General features: G+C 42.2%; 1 protein-coding gene across 6 annotated transcripts in view; it reads left to right on the plus strand.

Annotated features, from left to right (window-relative positions):
• The first annotated feature begins 244 nt into the window (after nucleotides 1–244).
• Nucleotides 245–23,270, plus strand: part of SAMD12 (sterile alpha motif domain containing 12) — a 183,361-nt gene continuing 160,335 nt past the window's right edge. For 4 of the 6 annotated variants that reach the window (XM_064646181.1, XM_064646198.1, XM_064646156.1 and 1 more), the window contains exons 1-2: nucleotides 4,649–4,691; nucleotides 16,352–16,527. In XM_064646181.1, coding sequence (XP_064502251.1) covers nucleotides 4,664–4,691; nucleotides 16,352–16,527 — 204 coding nt within the window. In that variant the 5' untranslated portion in view covers nucleotides 4,649–4,663. Of the gene's footprint in view, nucleotides 606–4,648; nucleotides 4,692–16,351; nucleotides 16,528–23,270 lie in introns of those variants that run through there. The other 2 variants (XM_064646164.1, XM_064646189.1) reach the window with 2 other exon arrangements.

The raw sequence follows: 23,270 nt of genomic DNA on the forward strand, positions 1-23,270 counted from the left end.
TCAGAGCGGGACAGGATGAAGATGGAGAATGGAAAAGACTTGAGGGCCTCCCTCCGGGGTGAGGTGCTGACTGGTGGTTCCCAGTGCTCTGTGTGTGCCTTTCCCTTTCTCTGCGGACAAACTCCTCTGGCCAGCGAGGGAGTGCGGTGGGATGGGACGGGGACAGAACGGGCTGTCACCTCAGTCTCTGGAACCGTCAGGCTGGATGTCTGAGGGGGTTGAGAGCCTGTAGAGAAACACCCCGGAGTTGTGCAATGAAGTTTCACGGGACAGGGTGCCGCGCAGCCCCTCTCCCACACACACCTCCTGGGGGTCCCCGACCCTCCCGCCCCTCACCACCGCCCCGCGCTGCCCTCCCTGCCCGGCGGGGACAGGCGGAGCCGCCCCGGGGAACACCGGTGCCTGGCCGGGCGCCCGTTTCCCGGGACTACGTTTCCCAGGGATCCGCGGCGCGGCCCCGCCCGCTGTCAGCGAGCGCTGCAGGTTGATCGCCGCGGCTGCAGATGAGCGGAGCCCGCGCGGGCGGGGGGGCGGCCGGGGCAGCGCCGCCGGGGCCGGGTCGGCGGTCGGCGCACTATGCGAGGCCGGGAGGATGGCGGTGGAAGGTAAGGGCTCCGCGTCCCCTGCCCACCGCCCCCGGTGTCCCTCCCCTGTCTCCTCCCCCGGGCACTCACCTGCGCCGCGGCGGGGCCGCCCCGGCCCGGCCCGGCCCGGCTCGGCTCGGCTCGGCCGGGACGGGAGGGAGGGCAGTGCCCGCCGGCGGGGCCGCTCTGCCGCCCTGGCCTCGCCAGCGGGGCGCCCCCCGCGCCCCTCGGCCTGGCCGCCCCCAGCGCCGCGCCTGCCCCGGGCCAGGTGCCGCGGGGCCGGGCCGCGGCTGCCGCCCCCGCCTGCGGCGGGGGAGGCGGCGGGGGCCGCCCGGAGGCTGCGGTCGGCAACTTCCCGGCGGGCCCGGAGGTGCCGCCTCTCCCGGCACGGGCGGCCGACCTGCGCCGCCTCCCTCCGGAGCGGCCCCGGCGGCCGCGCTCAGCCCCGGGCGCCTTCCCCCGCCCCGCCGCCGGCCGGTTCCCGCGGGCGCCGCCGTCGCTCGCTGCCGCCCCGGTCCCCGAAGTGCCCCGAGGCCGCGGTGCCCACGAAGCTCCCGCAGTCCCCGATCGCTCCCGCGTGGGCGCAGAGCTGTGCCCGAGGGCCGAGGTGTTCAGCTCCTGGGCAGGCGGGAGCTGTGAGGTGTTCGCGAGGTCTGCCCGGCTCCTGGGAAAGTACCCGATAACTGAGACGATACCTACCAAGACGTGGAAAGGTGGATGGTTTGGGGAGGTCTTCCAGTTGATGCTGGGCTCCTGCAGCCGTCTGACATTGGCTCTGTGTTCCCTTTCCATGGGGCTTTTGGGAAGTTGGAGGAGAGAGGTATCTAGGTGTATGGGAAAAAGTAGATCCGCTTTGCTGCTGTCCACTTCCAAAATTCACTCAGTTTTCTAGTGCTTTAGAGCAAGGTATTGACAATCCTGGGTTTTGTGCCTCCTCTTGCTTTATTTGGTGCCCTTGGGAAAGTTTAAGAAATCCACAGTGCGTAAACTAGCCATATTACCTCCTGTGCTTAATTTGGGGTGTGTCAGTATTTTTGGGGTGTTCATCTTGAGACTACCATGAGCTTTGTTTCTCAGTTATGATGAGATTACAGTTCCATCAGAAGCACTTGCTTTATTGCTGAAAATCGTGCTGAAGCTATCTTTTGCTGGGTACCCAAGTGAACAGTGCAAATGATAGTCCAGCAAAAACTTGGGCTTCCTGAACACAGTGTGGAGCTTAACATCCCTGAAAGCCAGCTTCCTATGCAAATTCAAATAAAGGTGAACAAGACCATTATGTCTCAAAACGTATCTGTGTACCTCTCAAGTTGTTCATACTGAGCTTCTCCATGAGGCAAACAGATTTCTTATGCACAGGCTGCTTTACTGAATGGCAGTTGAAGACTGGAATGATACAAAGGAGGAAGGTAGTGAGTGGTCCTGAGTAAAAGCATTACTTCTTTGGTGGCAAAAGCATAGTGACAAGAACTGGGCATGCGTGCCCAGTAGTGGGTAAGTAAGTAAATGAAATGGACTGCCATGCACCAGATGGTTCATATGCCAGCAGCAACCCCTATTTCAGTGTGCTCACTAATGTCATCCTCCTTTATTTACTTGAAGTCCTTCTCAGTCTGTTTGCTAGATCTTTTCAGGTCTGTAATAATTCCTGTCATATCTGCAGTGCCCTCCATCTGAGAATCTCTAAAAGCTTTGTAAATATTAATGAAGAAAAGCTCTGCTAAAGCTTTGGGAAGCAGTGCTTTTTCCCTTCTCCTGAGATGGGATTTTTTTCTTTAACTCCTTCATCCCATTTCCTTCCCTCAGGATGCATCCTGCTGTGGTGTCTCAGAACAGGCTTTCTTGTCTGTGTGTTCTGCATTCCTCCCATTTTGTTTTTTTTCTCTCTGAACTATCTGGCCTTTGCATAATTCTGTTGCCCTTACACTTACCCAGGAATATGACTATTTCAGCACAAGCTGCCATGTGGCTGTGACTACTTTGTATCAACATAGTGCATGCCCATTTCAGGCCTTTTATTATCCATCGTTTTCTGTTGGAACTATGTTTCTTTGTGTGACTGTGCTTAAAAGCCTGCTTTTATCTTAATGCATCTTCTGCTGTATTGGAGCCCTGGGAGTGAGCTGTGTTCTGTTCCTGAACTGTGACTTTTGGCAGGGAACATGTGGCATTACGGCTTGTATTTGGGAAGCTGAGAGGTTACTTGTTCCTCATGGCTCTCATCACCACAGTGTACAGATCCTACTTCAGTCAGAAGTAAAGTTGCCATTAGGTCTTCTTCTAAATAAATAGTTTTGTAGAAAAATGGCAGTTTGCTGAACTCAAAATGTCTCGAACTCAGGAAGCACAGACAGTTGGGGTTTTTTATTCTTCTGTTAATTTGTTTGTTTTAATTGGAAAAAATGTTTTCCTGGTTTGCAGCTTGGGATCTCAAGAGCATAACCTGTACATCAGCTCTGGACATTTTCAAATAAGGAAAGCCCTGAAAACCTGGTTTAAGCTGAGGTTGTCTGTCCTCCCAGTTTCTGTAGTACTCAGCTGGGAGCTTGGCTAGGATGGGCTTCCAGGGTTTTCGGAATTTTTAATGGAGTGTTGAATGGTTGGGCCAACTGGCTCCTTGTGCAAACTTGCAAGTGGCTGGCTTTGTGATGCAACTGGCAAGGAGTGGAAAGGTCCCTGGGGCACAAGGGAGCCGTGGATTCTGGAGCATGGGAGTTCCTGGCTGAAGCCAACATCCGCTGCCCCACCAGCTCCACCACGGCTATTGTTCTATGGAAACTGCCTGTTTGTCAGCTTCAGCCACAAACCCAGAGAGTTTCTTTTGTTTCTCCTTTCACAAATGCTCTATGTGGCTAAGGTGAAAATGTTTTGTAGCTTATGCTTTGTGGAAAATCTTTGAAAAATTTGTTCATTTTATCTAAAAAATTGTTGAAATCTTACTCAAATTATTTTTATCCTGTCTTAGTATGGAGTGCTGGGGTCTAGTTATGGAAACAAATCTTCATGAGTTTACTTAAGGAAAATATCCAAAATTTTTTACTGGGTTAGCTGACGGAGATGGACTAGCAAATACGAAATAGGAATTTGGAGGGTATTACAATTCCTTGCCAGTTATATATAATATGTATTGAGTGCCCCAGAAGATTGTGTGGACTGGGAGGTCCTTTGGGCTGCATGGTGCCAGTGCTTCCAGATTGATGAAAGGATTGGTGTGTGTATGGGGAAAGTGAGTTTGCACTCCTTAATATGAGCCCATCTAGATGGGAGCACTGCCAAGGTAAGTCTATTTTTAGAGCTAACAGTTTTGACAATGTTCCTTTAAGTGGTTTTTTTCCCTCTAGTAAGAATGAAAGAACTAGGTCAGAGCCAGTAGAAAAAGGCTTTTGATCTCTGCAACACTGTTCTCAAATTTTTTGTTTTTCATTTTGCTCTTGTGCAGCAGAGGTAAAGAGGAAGAGAGAGAAATTATTTCTTTTCCCCACAGTGTTTATTGCATAGGAAAGTGAGAGACTGACAGCACCCACTAGATGATGTATGCATGCAGGTGATCCCACACAGTTCTGTTGGATCCCCTGCAGCTCTGACCTGTGGTGTCTTTGAGATTCCTGAGCAAAAAAAATGCTGATTATATCATAGAGTTCTTTGGTAGTGTTTAATGAAGTTTGGTCTAACACCTTTCTTGCTATGTACAGGCTTTGGAAAGTGCACACATACATTTGTTGCAGGTCTCCTCCTGAAAGTTTATGTAAACTTCCACTCTCCTATGGCTCTTCTGTAGTGGGCTCATGCTATGCAGACTGTGGATCTTCCTACAGGGTAATATTTTTTACTAAGAAGTGGAGCCTTGCTGACATAAAATGACAATGGCTGGTCTTACCCCTTAGTAATTCTCAAGGGGATTAAGACTTGAAGGAGGTTAGGGCATTCTGGGGGGTGGTATCAAGGTTAATTGCTGCAGGACAGAAGTTACTTGCAGCTTGTAACCAACCATCAAAGTGATCCTCTGAATTTCAGCAACGTGATGCACCTGGGTGGAATGCCTTCAGTGCCTAGCAACTCCATGGATATTGAATGGTGCCATGTGTTTCCTCAGAGACTGGAGATATGGTGAGCTCATAGATATGCTATGCCAACTCTGCCCGGAATGTTAAAGTGAGTTCAGGATCGCCCGAAGGACAGCTTTGAAGCAGCTTTCAGTGTAGGTACCTATCATGCTGTTCCAGGGTGTGCCCAAAAGTGCAACTCTTTTGACAGGTATTCATTTATTCAGCTTTGTCTTAGTCCTACACCCACTTCAATCTCAGACTAGATGTCTCCAAGTTTCCAGGGAACGTGATCTAATAGATGGTGTTTCAGCACACTTAACTTGCCTATGGAGCAAAGAAGTAACAAACCCTCTGACTCAAAAATAGTACATGCTTCCATCAATGTTTTTGTTTTCTTCGGTAATTTCTAACCACTTTTTAGCTAGAGGGACTCCAACATGTGGCTTGGAAAGATCTGCCAATTGGAAGCTGGACTGAGAGACATATCTCATTTCAACTTTCCAGCTGAAACAGTCACATTGGGTCATAGCAGAGGAGATGATTAAGACCAGTGCTGGAGGTGCACACAGGACAGCGAGGCATAAGATTTGGATGTTAGCCTTTGGTCTTGTATTCTGTATGTTATTTTGTGACCATTTATTGCAAAAATGCATCAGCAATTATGGGATACCAGACTGGAACATAGGTCTTCTCCTATCCACATTCATGTGGCAGCCTTCTTGTTGGGCTGTGACATCTACACCCTTATTTCTTGGTCAGCAACAGCACAACCTCTCTTCCACCCCTGCAGTGTGCATACAGCCTAGTAGCAGTGTGTGCTTCTCTGCTTTGAACCACTGCTTAGAGCTTTCCAATCTATGTTGCTGCACTTGAAAAAGTCACAGTTCATGATCCCTCTCCAGAGGAGTAATGTAGCTGTTTAAGTCCAGGAGTCTGTTTTGTGTTGCCAAGTTCTCATTTTGAACAGGTACACCATGCTTCTCAGGCATCATGTAGGGAGACTGTGAGCTGAAGTTCAGAAGATGCATTCCATGGTGGGAATTGGAGATCTCAAAATGAAGCTGTGGCAACAAAGAACGTCATTGCAGTGGAGTCTCTTTGGGTGTATTCAGACTGAGTAAAGAGTGGATATGATTGCAGTTATTTGATCATTTCCCCCTCTCTGCCTTCAGAAATGAACCTGTATTAGGCAGGAATCAAGCTATGGTATAGACTGGTGTCACACTGTGTTTCCTTTGGATGAAATTTCGTTGTAGGATAGGAGTGTTCCTGGAAACTCAGAAGTACTTTCAGATCAATCAATTTAGGTAGAGTTCCTTGAGTGTTTGACCTTATTCTTTAAAATACATGGAAGACTTAGAAGCACAAGGAGGACATTGATTAATATAAATTTACTATTTCAGTACAACTGAATCCCATCATAAGGATAAAACTTGTCAGGTGGTGGTAATATATAGGCAAAGGAATGATGCTTTGAAAGTTCATGTGCTTTTCCACCAAGATGGGGATGTAAGTGCGCAAATGACAAAAGTTAGACATTGGATGCATTTCCTAAAGTACTTCTGGAAAGTACTGACAAAACCTGTAGCAACATTGTAAGATCTCATGTTCGCTGTTTAAATGAAAATTATAAAATAGAACTGTTCTCAAGAGGTTTTGGAGTTCTTTTGTTCTTCTGTGATGTCCAAGCATGGCTGGCAAGATCCAAGGAGGTTGTGTAGCTTTGTTTCTCTGTTTATAGCTCAGTGTATGAGGCCAGGGCAAGGTCCTTGGAGCCAGTCTCTAGTGCTTCCCAGTACTGCTATGTCACGAGGGTTATGGAAGGATAGCAGCAGTGACAAGCTCAAAGTAAAGCACGGTAGCTGGGTGGTGTGGGAGTTGCAGGCTGGTGCTGGTTGTTGAGTTGATAACCCTGGGGACATTTCTGTCCAAAACATCCTCTGTGTAGGCTTGCAAGTGAGTGCAGACCTATGTATCTGTGGAGCACTGTAAGTTTTTGTTTTGCCCATTGGTCTGTGAAAGTGGTACTGCTAGTTTGCAGAGGTAGTAGAGCTGTTAGAAGGCTACTTTTCAGTGCACTGAGTATTGAGTTTCTGAGTCTGGTAGGGATACTGTGTCTGGTTCTGGAGCCAACTTTCTCTGCTGTCCTGGCTGAGACAGTTAGAACCACTTGTGCCCAGTTTCGTCTCCTTGGTGTCTCTCTTTTTGTCCAGACTGTGTCATCTCTGATGCAAGGACGCCCCTTTCTGTGAACAAGAGATATTCAGAGTTTGGAACTGAACAATCCTATTTTGGGTTATTTCTCATGAAAGATGTTGCCTTTGAAGGGATGCAGGTATTTACCCTTGCAGGACTTAGCCCTCACTTGTCTGCTCAAAACATGCAAAAAATGTGGAGGGAGTAGTTCTGAAATGTGCCAAAAGCAAAGGTGGAGAAAAGGGCTAGAAAATTGAGTAATTTTGAAGTCTTCTGCAACCTGGCTGGTAGGTGCTGCTTAAAATAGCAAATAAGACTTCAGGAAGTACAAGGAGAGCTCAAAACAAGGCAAGGAAGATCTCTGTTTCTATCACAGCATACTGCTCTTGTATTTTGAATGCTGCCTACAATTTTTGCTTGCCACACCCCTAAAGAGGGAAAGAATACAGAAAAGGGCAGTTGGCTGGTCAGAGACAGATGCGTTCTCTGAAGGCAGGTTACAATGTTTGTCATTCTTTAACTTGGAAAAAGATGGGCAGGTTACAAAGATTCTGATTCTTTAGCTTGGAAGAAAGATGATCATGAAGAGAATCCTTAGGCCTTGAGGAATGGTTTGGATGAGTGGTTTGGAGGAGGTGGAAAAAGGAACTGGGTCACAAGGCAGAGCAATTAAGCTGTAAGGTTTTGTGCTTTAAATAAAAAAAGGAAATATTTTTTCATATAACACATAGTTCCCCAGGTGCACTTTCAACCTTGGGTTATTCCTAACCTGCCAAGGCAGGATCAGTTCATATATGCCCTGCTCTAACACCATTTTCTTAAGCAGTGGCATAAAGACCAAGACTTTTAGTCTGACCCAGCCTAATGACTTTTATTACAAAAGTCTAGCTCACCTGTTGTTTGTCCAGAACAATTCCACTCGCCACAACAGCTTGATTTGCATTGAGTAACTGAGAGGAAAATTTGGCCAGGACAACCCAGAAACAGAGAGGAGATGGGAAGTTAGGCACTGAGCTATAAAAATGTTACCAGGCAGGGTTGTAATGCATAAGATATGTAGATCTCTTTTTCCCAGTGTATGAGAACTGATACTGTAAGAGGAACTGTCTGCTATGTCAGGTCAATGGGACTGGGGGGAAGGAGGGGCCCTGCATTAGGCTGCAGCTGTAGAAATGCCATCCTGGAAAATACTGATTCCCCACAGCAGCTAGGGTTGGTAACACTGGTACTGACATGCATAAATTAGATGAAATATGGTCTGAGAAAGACCTCCAGGAAAGCCTGAAGCAGATTAGATCTACAGATCTACCCTCAGTGGCTTCTGTCTTGGGTTTGTTGTATGTTCCTTCACCTTTTTCTCTCTCCAGAAGTGCCCTGTGGCAAAAGGACTGCAAAGAGGGTAAGGGACTTGCTGTCAGTAGCTGTATGTTCTCTGTGCAGCATGAGCTAAACTTGGCATTAAAGAGCAGGTTCATTACTTGAAACAACAAGAATTCACTCTAGTATGTGCTGCTCCTGGATGAAGCAAGCAGGTGTGCAGGGAGCTGAACTTGAGCTGAAGTGAATACCACGTTCAATTACAGGATCTAATATGCTTGCAGGGACTGTGTGACTGACCAGGAAAAGGGTGTGAGGAAGACATTTGGGGTGGATTTTAGCCTGCCCGTAGTGCAGCCCTATCCATGTGGAACTTTGCTTGCTGAACATTCAGGTCATTACTTCCCTTCATTTCCCCTCTCATTTGCTCTCCTCTGCCTTGTCTTTGTGGCTTTTTTTTTTTTTTAAGTTTTATTTTCTTCTGCCAGAGGGGTTTTTAGTTGAGTTGATTTGCTTCTTTCCAAATAAACTAGTAAAAGCAAGAAAGAGACTTTTAGTAATGCTGTTTCATAAACATAAAGAAAGAGAATTGTAATGCGTGTCAATAGAACCTTTCTCTTGGATTGTCCTCTGCGTGTTCTTGGCTAAGGGTTTGTTGCTACACAAATCATCTGGAGTACTAGAGGGAGTAGGATACAGTGGTATGAGTAAGCAGTAGGAGGTGAAGAATTTTACTGGGGGAAGGAAAGAAGGCATTTCCAGACTTCAGTTAAATGTAAGGGGCAAGGGGCAGCCTCGAACAATGATAAAGGAGGTAACTTTTAAGCAGTTGAGAGAAAGCCAGGACTGGAAACAAGTCAACTGCCACACTGCATGCTAGTTATGCTAGTGAGAATGAATATTTTCCTTTTCATTTTGATGACTGTGCATCATTCATGTGACAGGGAATAAAGCCTGGGTCCTCGTCTGAATTGCAGCCATTTCTGTGCCATGTGTTCAGCAGATACCAGCTTTCCTAAGCAGGGTGAAGGCAGAGATCTGTGATACATGTGTGGGTCAGTGCACCTCTGGTGACATAATAAAGACTTAACCTGTGTGTGTCTGAGCTGTTCTTTATGTGCTGGATAGGCTCACTAGTGTTTAAAAAAGGTTTTTGATGTAATGCTGGCTGGTTATAGAATTGAATAATAGTGCTGTTAGGACTTGAGAAGTATTCTCAGAAATATAATTTGTGGTGAAGCATGACTAGCTAATTTCCTAAGCAGTCATTGCAAGACAAGTTTCTTCTAGGACTAGTGGAACTAATGAAGACTTGTTGCATACCCAAGTGTGTTCATTCTCTTTTCTATCTCTCCATATTCTCTGTGAAATCTTGAAGGCAACAGGGATACCTAGTCTGGAGTTTGCCTAAGTTGGCTGGTGACTGGCAATTGTAATGTATGGTGAATACTTTTCCTTGTGAGAAAGAATTATTTTAGGTCTTTTCCTCTCTATCTACCAATTCATTACTTTGTTTTTCATACTTCTTCTTATCTCTTGTAGCACCCTCTTTAATTGCAAGTCTGTGCATCTCACGGTCTTGAAATCCAGAATTCTTCACTTTTCAAGAGAAGCTCTCTAGATGCTCACACAAGCCTTCTTATTAACAGAGGATGCAATTAGTTTGCAAAACAAATTACCAACTATTTTGTACTTTAATCCGTTGCTCAAATTATGTTCTAGTGTACATGCGATGCATGTAACTTAGTGACCTTTATTTTACTTTATTCACTAAGATTCATTTTGCTCTAATCTAGTTGCATAGCTCACTAGTTCCCCTTGTGTGCCAATGTTCTCCTCTTCATCTATACCTGTACAGGATTTGTGGTAGTCTGGCCTTATTTATTCACTGACTTGGTTCATTTTTCATTGAGCCTCTATTGCTTGTGGGAATTCAAGAGCTGCTTGTACCCACTGTACCTTTATTAAAATGGAATGAGAAAATGCTTCAGAAATAATTTGGCTGTCCAATCACTGTGCCTGCTTTTTATCATGAAATCCCGTGGCTGTTGCAAAGGCTGAACTTTGCATTGCTGAGGCTTCAAGGTCTATCTGTCATAGTGATGACATGCAGTCTGTCTCCTGAAGAGCAGGTGTAACAGAAACTGTCTTTTATGTTTACAGCATTTACTAAAGTCTGTGAGATAAGAGATAGCAAGTGGATATGGCCATACATAAAATAAGTAGCTTCCCTTAGGAAAATTGTAAAAAATGTACAAGGAAATTTTTTAGCTGAAGAAACCTAAGTCCATACGTATCCTGGTGGGATGAGGGTCTTAGAAGTCAACTCAACTCATACAAGAAGAGGATTTTTTATTCTGGGCTTAGTGTTTCTGTTCTATAGAGAACTAAGGAGTTCTTCTTTCTCTACACTCAAAATTTGTGTGGCCTTCATCCAAATTATTAGTTTAGTTTGATTCTAGATATGAAACTGCTAAGTTACTCATTCTTGATATACTCCTGATGCTGTACAAGACTTTATACCATTTTATAGCTGAAGTGTATTTGGGAGATGTATGTGAAGTGTAGTAGATTTTCTCAGAAAACACACTTCTTCTGTGTTATTTTTGGCTTTAGTTTTGGATACTTTTTCATTGTTTCTGGAGAGAGCGAGTGGCTTATAGTAGTAACTGGTTGATGACTACCCAGTTGTCTAGCTAGAGATGTTCCGGGATAATTGCATCAGGAATGCAGTTAACTTTAAATTTTCTTGCTGATGATAATTCTAAAGGGGTAAAAAAGGCAAAAGCCCCACAACTTACAGTTACAAACTAAAACGAACACTCCTCCTGTGAACACTTTATCCCCCTCTGCCTCTGTCCTCTTCCTACACCTGTCTCCCCTTTGCTCTGCCCTCCCTGCCCATCTTAACCTGGTTCAATGTCCACTTCTTTTCTGCTGAGCTGTCTCTTGCCCTTCAAGATGCCTCCCAGCTGTTGGGCAGGTCCCACTGCTTGAACCAAGTCTTGATTGTAAAATTCATATCTTGTAAGAAAGAAGCTTATTGTTTGTTAAATTGATTAATCTGGTAGATGATTAGTAGTTATGATTGAGAGGCTAGAAAGACAAGGAACTCTCTGAAGGGATCTGCAGGTACAGCAGTGTGTGTGTCTGTCTGCTAAGCCTTGCTGCTTGTGTCTGTCTGAGCTTTGGGCTCAAAGCTCAGGCACAGCTCATCAGTAGCAGCAGTTTATAATGCACTCCACAGCTCAGCACTGGCTTGCCTTTTGGCACAGCCTGTTTACAATTGCTTAATGCTGATTTTTGATCCTGACCAACAGAAGCAGATAGCTAGACACCAATATTACTTCATTTAAGTACTTTGGAATTTCAGCCTAGAGGAGGTTTCTGATAAATTCATGTTACCTGTACTGTAGTAGAAGACATCCTGATTTGCTGGGCTTCTTTGCTCTGTGTGAATGCTGCTGATTTGGTGGCCATTAGATAGGCAGGTTTGAGAAACAGAGTGGGCAAAATCTTGAAGCTGCTTGCTCAGCAGGTTACCAGCAGTATTTACTAGGTGGCAACATAAGCAGCAGATTGTATTCATGTGAAACTTTGATTGCAGTTTCATCTGGTCCAAAGTGATGTATTGGGGGAACTATGCCAGTTTACATTAGGTAGAGATAAGACTGTATGGAGAAGTAATTCAAAACTGGAACCTGATTGGTGAGACAAATGGACCATCCATAGGAGTTACAGAAACTGATGAGTGGGGAAAAAACTTTCTGCCAGACAAAGTAGTCAAAAAAATTCTAAATTTTATAGTACAAATTAAAGCCATCTTTATTAGCTGGTTTTAATCTTGGGTTTTAGTATTGTGCTATATATCTGCTCAGATCAGATATAATCTTTGAAATAATCCCATGTTTTCTAGGCATATTCAGAGTTACTAATGAAGTACAAGCTTTGGGAAATACAGGAAGGGCCTGGCAGTGCAGATCCTTCTTGCTCATTTGGTCTGTGTAAGGAGTCATCTCAGTCTGAATGAGACCTCAGTGTTCTCAATGTAAATGTCTCCTCTCTGATCAACCCAGTTAAAGCACGTTGTGAATTTGCAAGCAAAAACCTCAGGGATGCTTTTTGACTACTTGGTATTGAAATGCAGCATCTGGAAATGTGTAGAAATCTGATTGAAGGTGCTGACTGCAAAATTTGATGTGGTTGGAGATTTGCTTTGCTTTTGACAAATAAATGAGCAAAGATGGAAGGAACAAGTCCAGAGATGCTGTCCAAAGATCTTTTTCCCTGGAAATACCTTGTAAATCTTCATGACCTTTGTGACTACTGAGATGACTGAAAAGATATTTGGACCCTGTTTATAAGGTCCCTGCTATGTCCAACCTGAGTTTGTTAATGCTCAAACTATAGGGATGAACTTCTGTTTGTCCTTTTCACCAGTATGGCATTTTATGGTGGGAGTAGCAGATGCACTGTATGGACTTACCTCTTAGTATTGTGCAGCTAAGTCTGCAAAATGAACACAATGAAGCTTGCAAGGTTGCCAGTATTTGACACATGAAAGTTTTCTAAGGATTGTTACAGATTGGATGGGTATCTCCTGTGCCTGCTTTTTGTCTCCAAATAGCAAAAGCAAGCATATGACTATGATGCACAGAGAACAGGGCACATGAGTAAGATGATGCTATTTTTACTCGATCACTCTTTAGAATAGAACAATTGTTATTTCATGTAACTCAAGTACTTGCCAAATATGCTTTAATGTAGCCTTAATTGATCTGTTTAAAATTTTAAGCAGCCAGCAGTATTCCCACTGAAACAAGTAGTTATGAAATGTTTGACATGGTAGGCAGTGGAGTGCACAGAGGTAGCAATTGATCATAGGTTTATCTGCTAAGCCTTGAGCCTACAGATAGAGAGACAAAGACTTTCCATCTGCCCATGCAAAACTTTGGATGTATCAAGGCTGTGTTTTAAACCGTGCCTTCAGGCTTTTTTCCAGACAGGATTCACAGAGTACCCTCTAGGAAAAGACAAGGCTTGCCCCCAGATGCCAGTAACTTACTATGGCTCTTGGTGACTTCTGTGTACCATCAAGCGTGCTCAGACAAGCTGTCTCTTGGCTGCTTGCCAGCTGGGAGGCAGGCACGTCTGGGAGAGAAGGTAGGGAGGGGAGCAGAGCATTCACGTTGCCCTGCATGCTCTCCTTTCAAATTGCCTGCACGTGTTGTAAGGGATCTGTGTAGGCACGGAGCTCGGCTCACATGTACCGGGCAGCTCCTGCAGGGCAACAAATTCTCTTGCTCTTTATACATGGAAAGGACTTGGGTTTGTGTTCCACCATGTGGAAAAAAATACACCGTGTATTGCATTAATTTTGTTCCTTCCCTATTTTTTTAGGACAGATGTGAGGTCATTTTTACAATTTGGGTGCTCCACTCACTAGTTTTCTTGCAGAGCTGTTGACTCTCATAACTTGGCAGATCTCAGCAGTCTTTTCTTTAAGTTCTGGAAAAGTGGATATTTTCCAGAAGATTCAGCTCTACCATTGAGTTAGGAGTACAAGAACACTTAAGTACCTTTGTTTTAAATAACAGTTTGTTTCATAAATGTAATCTGTATTGTTGTGTCTGCCAGCACCATTCATCATGTGCTTGTTGCTGTGCAGTCAGAGTTCTACAGAACATCCACCTTCCCTCTCCAAATGGAAACAAGTTCCCACCACAGAAAGCTTTCAACCCAAGTTAAATGACAATTGTTGGGGGAGCATGAAGAAAGACATGGCATTAATCAACTGTGAGGTGGGGTTTTCAGCAGGGAAGGGAGAATATAAATGATCTGAAACTGGATGAAGAGTTGTATTACTGGGACATATGGATGATATATGAATATTGAGATTGTATGAAAGAATATTGGAAGAGGTTCTGTTTCAAAACCTAATTATACTGCTGATATCTAGTGGTATTAGGCTGATACTTTCAGCTGATTTGGAGGGTGTTTGTTGTCTTGATGGACTTTTAAAGTCTGGGACTGATGAGATGGATGTAGTTTGGCAGAAGGAAGAAGTGCTGAGGCAGTAGAAATATTGTCAAAGCAGTGGTGTGAGGAAATGTTCTGAATACAGAGGGTGGGATGAGCTGGTGTTAGCCAATACCAGAGTAATGACAGGTAAGGGTCTGGACAATATTGTAGCAAGAAACCTTTGTCTGTACATAGAATCTTTTCCAGACAAATGTCATTAAGTTCTGAAAGAGATTTAAGAAGTGTCAGCTAAGAGGGTCAGAGCACTTGCGCTGTGGTAAAGTTAGTGATTTGTGATTATTTTCTGAGAGCTGTTTAAACTCAGTTCTACAGAGTGTTAACCCTGGGTGCTGTTAGCCCCCCAAACCCTATTAGGTTTGATAGTTGATCCTGAGTTTACAGCTAACCTTATCTAGCTAAAATTATATAAGGTGCTGATTTAAGAAGAGAACATCGACCTCTTTCCCGACTTTTAACAAATCTTGAAAGGGAGCAATTTTGGTTTGCATTGACGTTTAAAAGGAGGCAAGAGCTCCACCTCTGTCTGCCACAGAGATGGATCTGTATATTTCTGTGTGGTAACAGGAAATAACAGACCCATGCAAGGAAATATTCTTTGCTTCCTATCCCTTGTGTAGCTGAGGGTTGGAGGCAGGACTAGAAGACAACAGTAGAGCTGGCCACCTGAAGATGTGTCATGACAAAGAGAGATTAGCTTTGCCAAGTGACTGAGATACTTATTCTCTTTAGGAAATAAATACCCCTAGGAAATTAAAAAAAGTTGTCTCTCTCTCCAGTATTCACAACTCTGCAAAGGTCTCCTAAGGCAGCCTGTGTTTCTTTTAACCAGTCACCTGTTTTCAATTAAAAGGTAATGGCCATGTATTTAATTGCTAGCAGCCTCTAGCAGTCTCTTGCAGAGATCACTTGTCTTTTACAAATATTTGGATGTTTTTAAAAATCCCAAGGAGAAGAGGCCAACTTTTGGCCTTTGCTTTAATTCTGTACCAAGGAATTGCTGTAACTTAGGCTCAAAGTTTTCAATTAAGACTCTGGGGTATAAGGTGAATGAATTTTTGGAAGGTATTGTGGTTAAAGAACCCTTTGCCTTCTCTGGGAGCTTGAGTGAGTTTCCCCTGAGAGGCTTTGCAGGCTGATCTGTAGCTGGTAGAAACTGGCAGTTCTGATTTCTTCCCCGGCTCCCCACCCTTTCCTTCTAAGTCAAGCAAGGGTAAAAGGGCAGCTTTTATTTTAGCTTTACATTGTGGTTTAGGTTTCTATTTAGGTCTGTCAAACATTACATCACAGTATCTGAGCAAAGTTCTTTTGCACATGGGAACTTAGGACCATTAATTACAAGTAGCACTAAAAGTAGCACAGTTACACAAGAATATAAATGCAAAGGTGGGCTAGTCCCATGAAGGGGAAGTTGCTTCAGGATCCACACATTTTAAAATTGCCATGCATGCCAAGAAGGTTGTTAAGGTTACTGTCTATGTGAGTGCTGAAACTGAAAAAATTTGGGCAGAAAACCAACTACTGCTGTAGTTCTAAATGGGCATTTCTGTAGTATAGTTTGCATTTGTTTTATTTTTTTCTCTGGATGCTTTTCTTATTCCACTGTCATTAGTCCACATCTCATTATATACTCGTAGAGAGTACATTCCTCTTGCTTGTTAGGATGATGTAGGTGGTAACTTGCAGTAGTACAAAGGGCTGAAGGAGAGATAATCAGCTGGATAAGTCATTACTCTGTGCAGAGAATGAGTTGCTGCATACAGCTTACTTATCCCACATTCTTTAAGACATACAATGTTGTAGGAATTGAAAATGTAATAGAAAAACTTTAACTTGCTTGCCTAGAAGGGAAAAAAAGGTATGGTCGAATGATGAATACCTGATAGAAGCTGTTAAGTTGAGAGTCTTGGATGGTGCAGTGAGTCTGGTGGAGCACAATTCAACACAGTAGCCTGAACTAAATAGTCTTATACAGTGCTGCATTTCTCTCATTTTCTTTCTCACATATCTCACCCTGAATCCACGTCAAGGTACAGATGGTTCATTTGCTATGGTCTGACATAGCTCTGGTTACCACATGGCACTTCTCAGCAGTTTGTGCTAAATGTTTGAAACACTGGGTACTTCTTTCCTAAGCAGTGTTTCTCTTTCTTGTGTTTTATTTTCCAGCTATCCATTGCAATCTGAATCCAAATGGTATTGACCATCCTGTCCCCACAGAAGGTATTAATCTGCAACTCGAAGGTGAAGGAGTTGAATCGCCCTCAGTTAAGAACACTAGTGCTCCAAAAGGACCTGAGTCAAAAGAGACACCCAAGAGACAAGTGGAGCCAGAAATATCTAAGGTAGGTAGGACTGGATTCTTATTTATTTTGGGGAGTCTTAAAGAATCCAGGCTTCTTGAAGTCCTGGCTGCTGCTTAAAAAGCATTTATAATTCTGTTAAAGACATAAAAAGGTGCAAAAGTAACAGTCTGAGGAAGTGGGTGTTACAGAAGCAAAGTATTGCCATGGAGTTCTAGCACACACACATCTTGGACATTTTTATTTTATTTTTCTATTTTATTTTTCTCTAAATGAAGATAATTAAAATACTGGAATCGCTCTTTTTCAGGCACTATGGAGACTTTTTTTTCCAAACGACTTGGGTAACAATCAGCATGGCAACAGATATGTTTTTCTTGAGTGTTTTTTTTGTTTGTTTGTTTACTTATTTACTTTTTCCTAGGGCAGGTAAAGGAAGAGAAAGGTTCTGTGGATATATGAGAATTTTTATAGGGGTGACTGATTTTAATAAACTGTTAACTTATTTTAGGTAAAATACTAGGCCAGCTCTTCCGTGTCTGATATGATGGTGAACAAACATAGTTGAGAGGTGAATTCCTAAAAACAAATGTAGCATCTGTTCTTATTCATAAGCTGCTGCTTTTTGTTTGGGTGCAGCAGACATGACTACCAAGTGCAGGTGAATGTGTGTGCTCCAGATACTTTGGGTATAGGACAAAAATTTGTCATATTAGATATGTTTTTAACTAGAACGAAAAGTAGGAGAACGTTATAAAAATAATTGTGAGCGATTCTTTAAAAGCTTTATCAGCCTTTTGATCTGTAAAAGCTTAAAACCTTTTGGTTTGAGGGTGATTTCTGCACAGTGGAAAATCGAGTTTTTACTGAATCTGACACTTTGAGAGTTAATAGAGCAAATAAAATGAGTGTCTTTTTTTTAATGTTCAAAAAAGGCAATAGAAATTATTTCAATGACTGAACAAGTAGAAGTATTTCCTAACGCCAACAGTACAATAAATCTAACAAGTAATACACATATGGTTGGGACATATTTCACTTTTAAAATAAAATGTTTTGAGCAGTAGCCTTGACAATAAAGGCTTGGTATGAATTCTCCATTCTGATTTTTATCTAAAATATCTAGTTTTAAATTAATACAATTTACACTCATTCATTCTGACTTAATTCATCCAACTAGATCCACTACAGTTTGGCAATAATTAAAATCACTGCTACTTTTGCAGTGTATTTGGTGGCCATTATGAAGCATGTTGCTGATTTCTCTTGAATCCTTGGAGAACAGGTTTGTGCTTATGTGCTTTGAGTTATCCATTTGGTAACAAAACCACCAAATTTTGGATGGGCTTTGAGACATAGCTCAGCTAATAATTTATTTATCCAGCTTTTCACAGAGAAAGACAAGCTAACCCTGCTCATGTTTCAACATTAGCAGATGAAAATCTGCCCTGTATTGAAAGCTGAGGAGGTGTGTTAAACTTGGAGCAGATCTTACAAGCTTGGGAGTGAAGAAGCTAAATGATGTAATTGGAAATGGGCTCATGTGTAGTTGACGTGGAACACAGTCATATCAAACTTGTCTTTACTTGCAAAAGACTTATCCTAATGAAAAATCAGGATGAAATATATCAGTGATTTAATGTTATGGAGCATGTTTTCCACTGTCTGAGCTGTAATCGTTGGACTGATGAATAGAAAACAGCTTGTCCTTGGTGTGGAGACAGCTGGGGAAGAGGGGAAGCATAGTGATCTCAAGGTAGTGAAATCCACTGTTGGTTTCCCACATTTGATTGCAGTAGCTTTATTGAGAAAATTGGGCATGCTTCACATTTAAAAACAAACAAACCAACTGAATTTTTGCTTGATGGAATAAGCTTGGCATACTAGTATCAAGCTAGTGGAATGGACTATTTTTCTAAATGTATTGCTGCCTTGTTAGTAACTTTGTCTTTTATGTGTTGTATTAATTTAGTGACGTTTTTCATCTGAATTCATATGTTATAGCCTGAGGTGGCTGTCTTTTCTGGCTAGCTCTGCCTTAAATCTAAAAATTTTATTGCTTTATCCTCTAAAATGTAAATAAAGAGTTGGATTTTAACTTGTGTGGCTTTAAGAGTTGAATTAAGCTGTCATTATGAAACTTTATCCGTGCAATCATATCTGTACAGTGGAAAGATGAGCAGGAATAGAGGAAAGTATTGTAAATAAAACATTGTGGACAGAGCCATTTGTTTTATAATTCCTCATTGCTCAGATGTTTTTAAAAAGATTTCTTTGCAATCCTAGGTATCCAAATAATATTAACATATATCCACAGGAGTGAGACTTACATTGCACAAAGCAATGCAATATATTGAATATAATTTAAGATGCCTTCTAGACCCTCTTCTCTGCTTTCAGCTTTCTAATTTGTCTTCATGGAGACCACTTCCAGCACTTCCAACAATGAATAGTTTTGCTGTCCAAAGAAACAAACAAAATCTCCTTTATAATGAAATGTGTCCTACTTTTTCTGTCATCAGCTATAGAATTACAGAACAGTAGTAACTCATGGGTTACAGATAGATTTAAATTTCCTTTTTATGCATCTACTGTAATGTAAATATGGGAGTAAAAGTATTTGTTTCTGTATTTGGGATGCAGACAACAGAAGGTGTAGTGTGAGTGAAGGATCACTCATTTATAAGTTTCTGATGAGTATGGAATCTAAGTTTTATAGGCTGACTGAGGTAGAATTTTAATGGAAAATGGAACAGTGATCTTAGCCTCCCTCAGCTGGTTCTCTAAGGAACCACCTTGTTACAAATATAAGCAAGTCCAGAAAAGGCCAAGGTTATTATTATCTAAACTGATGTGCATAATCCAGTCAGACTCTGATAATGTACGGGATATAATACAAATTAGGAAAATAGATGAAGTGTAAAAATACTTCCGTTTTTATTTCTATGTATCAATATACACATTTTCTTGGTCAGTAATTGATTTTTCAGCATTTATGGTATATAAAAACAGGCAGTTGAGTGGTTACTTTCACAGAGTGGAAAAATTCATCGTACAAGGCAAGAATGATTTCTAATATAGAAATATATTCTAATATATTTTAAAATATAAATTATTTCTTTAACACCACCTACATCTAACCTCTATTATGTGTGTTTTGTGGAATTCTTATCTTTTTTTCATTAAAATTCTACTTCTGGCTCTTATATCTGCTCTGTTTGGTTTTAATATCATAGTTACAGAGTAGAGTTCTGTTAAAAACAAACAAACAAAAAGTTTTGTTATACTTTTGGAGTCCTGTACTTCTCTGAGTATGGCTTTAACAGAAGGTGACTTTTCCAACAATGTTCAGAAAATGATCTCTTATGGAAGTATTAACTTTTATAGGCCTTTTATCAAGGCCTCCCACATGTTGCACTCACAAAGCCCTGTTCATTGTGAGTGTGAGACCCAAACCTGGTCTGTCACTTGTTAGAAGATTATTTATTCAGGGAGTTTTGAGTTCTAAGTAGTGTGTGCATATCTGGTGACACACTTTATCTCATTATGTGATAGCAGTAGTAGCAAGTAATAAAGGCTTTCTAATGGCAACCACTGCAGTTAGACTTTTTATGTTTTATTGCAGGTTTTTTTATCCAACTCAGGACAAATTAACAGTCCTTTAAAATGTTCATGAAAACTATGAAAAGTAAAAAAAGAAAAACTGGTAAAAGAAGTGAGAAGCTTTTATCTTTTCTTCTGTTGCTATGTGCTATATAGACACAAGTAGACTCTACTTTTTGTTGCAGTGTAGCTCATTAATTCCTTTGGTTGCTTTTGCTTTCTTAAAAAAAATACTTTTTTTCAAACTGACACTGAACAACACTAAAGGGCTGATGAACTCAGTAACCAGAGGATGATCTTACTGGTCCCAGTTCAGCACTGACTGGGGTGGAAACAGCTCCTATGGCTTCCTCGGGAGTGGAGCTGTGCTCTGATTGGAAAGTATTTGGGGTATGTGTGTTAAGTGTGTGATGAAAAGTCCAAGCACAAAAGAGTGAGGCTTTCAAATAATCAGGGTGTTACAGAATTCTTAGAAATATAAAAGTTTTGTCAGTTATTTAAAGAAAAAAATGTCCTGGTGCTGTTCTCTGACAAGAGACTAGAAAAAGTAATTTTCTAGAAGAATTCTCTAAGTTTTTTAATCAGTGGCTTCTGTTTCACAATGTTTATCCTTATTGGTCAAGCTTATAAAATGGGTTGGATGAGAAAGACGGTGTTATGCCAGACTGGATGAGGCTTTGAGCAACCTGGTCCAGTGGGAGTGTCCCTCCCCATGGCAGGGGGCTTGGAACTAGATGGTTTTTAGGGTCCCTTCCAATCCAAATCATTCTACAATCCCCCCTTTTTCTTTTTTTCCTTTATTTTTGTGGTTTGTTGAGAAATACCAATGTCCACTGAACTGGAGCAAAGGTGTTTTACTATTTTGTGTTGTCTTCCTACTATCCTCTTCCTCTGGTGGCCACAGGATGTGGGAACAAGAACGGAGATTGGACTGACTGAAGTTAACAAACATTTTACCTATTGAAGTGAAGGTTTAGCAAAAGCCCAGCTGGGCTGTTCCACTCCTCCAGATTTTGCTGTAAAATGGTGTGACAGGGTGGGAGGGTGTTTGAATTGCAGACCTCTGCATGTTTCCCAGTGGAGGTGCTCACCTTAGATGGTGAAACGTTAGTTTACTGACAGAAAGTTTGCTTTTCTGAGTTGATTTTTTTTGAGCAGTAGTTAACAGATTACCAATGTCCACATCAGCTCACCACAATGAAAGTCAATAGATATGGTGTGTGTGATTTATTTTTTTTCCCAATTTTTTTCCTCTCCCCACAGTGACAAAACACCACTTATTGCATTGGGTCTTCTTTAATTCAAGCAAAAATGGGTACAGAATCTGAGTGTACAGTATGTCTGAAGTGGATTTAAAAATATTTGTTAAATGTTACTATCACATAGCTGAAATAATTACACTTCAGGGCAATGTGCCTTTCTAATGCCTCATTCTGCGATTATTAGTAATGCACAATAATTAGCGTGCTTGCTTCTGTCTTCATTTTCAATAGACTCTTTCTTTCATGTGTTGCATAGTTAGAAGTATCCATGCTGTGTTGTTTCAGGTATCTAAATATGGTGCTGAAACGTTTGATGCGTATGTATCTCTTCCTCTCTCAGCCTGTCATTCACAGTTGTGACCTCTGGCTGAAGCCTGAAGTTTCAGAACCATGCAGCGAATAAACCTCTTATCCTGAGCTGTGAAACAGGAGTGCTGGGTGACTCTGTACATTTCAAGCAGCCGAGACTGATGTTTTGTTTATCGCTCAGGGATTTCACTGGTGTGAATGAAGTGCTGGAGTAACCCTCCCTGTAGTGCAAAATATAGCTGCTTAGTTCAGAATCCACATTCTCATGAGCCAGAAAAACAAGAAACATCTCTCTCTGTTGGGGTCCTGTAAACCAGCTTATCACAGGAGGACAAATGTCTGATTCGGAATCCAAGTGTGTTCTTGCTGTAGCATGTTTTTCACCATTGCTGTATCATCCATTATGTTATAAATAGTGTAATATGAAAGCCCACATTCTTGCAGCGAGGTTTCTACATTCAGCATAAAAGATCTGGCTTCTCCTGTTCATCCTGTTCACCTTGACTGCATGTCTGGGGGTTCTGAAAAATATCTGCCCTGACAGCAGCCACACGGAAGTGGGAGATCTCACCCGACTTGGTTTGTAGTGCTCTGTCCAGGACAGTGAGGGGAAAGAAAGGCAGCTGCAAAGGATCATTATTCGTGTGCTTCTCCTTTGACCCCCATCACCAAGTAGGATTATTTTCCTGTTGCTTTTCTCCCCATAAGAAGTCAAAATAATTAGTTCAGTGGAATACTTAGCTTTTTAGATGCATATAAGTAGAACAGGTGAAATCTACTCACAGAGACAGTATTGATTGACCTGTTGTACAGGTGCTCTATCTATGCACATTCCACCTATTACTTCAGTCCATCAGGTGGTAATAGGAAGAGGAATTTCTCTTAGGCTTTTTGCAGTTGGACTATGACTTCCAGAAAAAAATGAAGGATGAGAACATTTTCAGTAGCTGCTGCACACAGTGCTTGCATGTGGAACGTGTCAAGGTGTTGGCCTGTGGGAAGAGGTGCAGTCTGTGACTCTGCAGTGTGCTCGGGGCTGCACAAATGCGCAGCAGTGCAGTGGCTTCTGCTGCAAGGAGGGACTGCAGTCCTTGTATAGGGCTGGCCTGAGCAGATGGTTACAAAGAGGCAGCTGAGAGAGCATAAGGAGGGAAGCATAGTCTGATCTGGCTCCTGTCGTCCTGTGAAAGCTATCAATGTGAAATTTGTGTTCTTTCCCATTACACTAGTGTGAAAAGGAGCAGCAATTGCAGTACATATTAGCAAACATAAGCAGTAAAAAGCCGTGGTAGTACTCTAGAAATAAGTGGGATGTCAATACTATACACACATATAGACATAGACACCTTATTTAAAAGAACTTCTCTTCAGGGAAAAAGAAATATAGATAAAAAGATGGAGCAGCTTTTAGAGGAAAAAGCAATTCCATACAACGTGTGGATGCATAATGTACTTACAGTGCCAGTTCTGCTGCTTGCCTCATTGTGAAGCTGCTCAACAAAGCCATCCAAACTCTCTGCTTCCACTTTGAAGCTACTTTAAGGGCTTCATAGAGATTGCTTCAAAAATAAAGCAGTATTATATCCCCAACACAGCTACCTTGTTGAGAAA

The sequence above is a fragment of the Pseudopipra pipra genome, chromosome 1, assembly GCF_036250125.1.
Source record: "Pseudopipra pipra isolate bDixPip1 chromosome 1, bDixPip1.hap1, whole genome shotgun sequence".
NCBI classification, from domain to species: domain Eukaryota; kingdom Metazoa; phylum Chordata; class Aves; order Passeriformes; family Pipridae; genus Pseudopipra; species Pseudopipra pipra.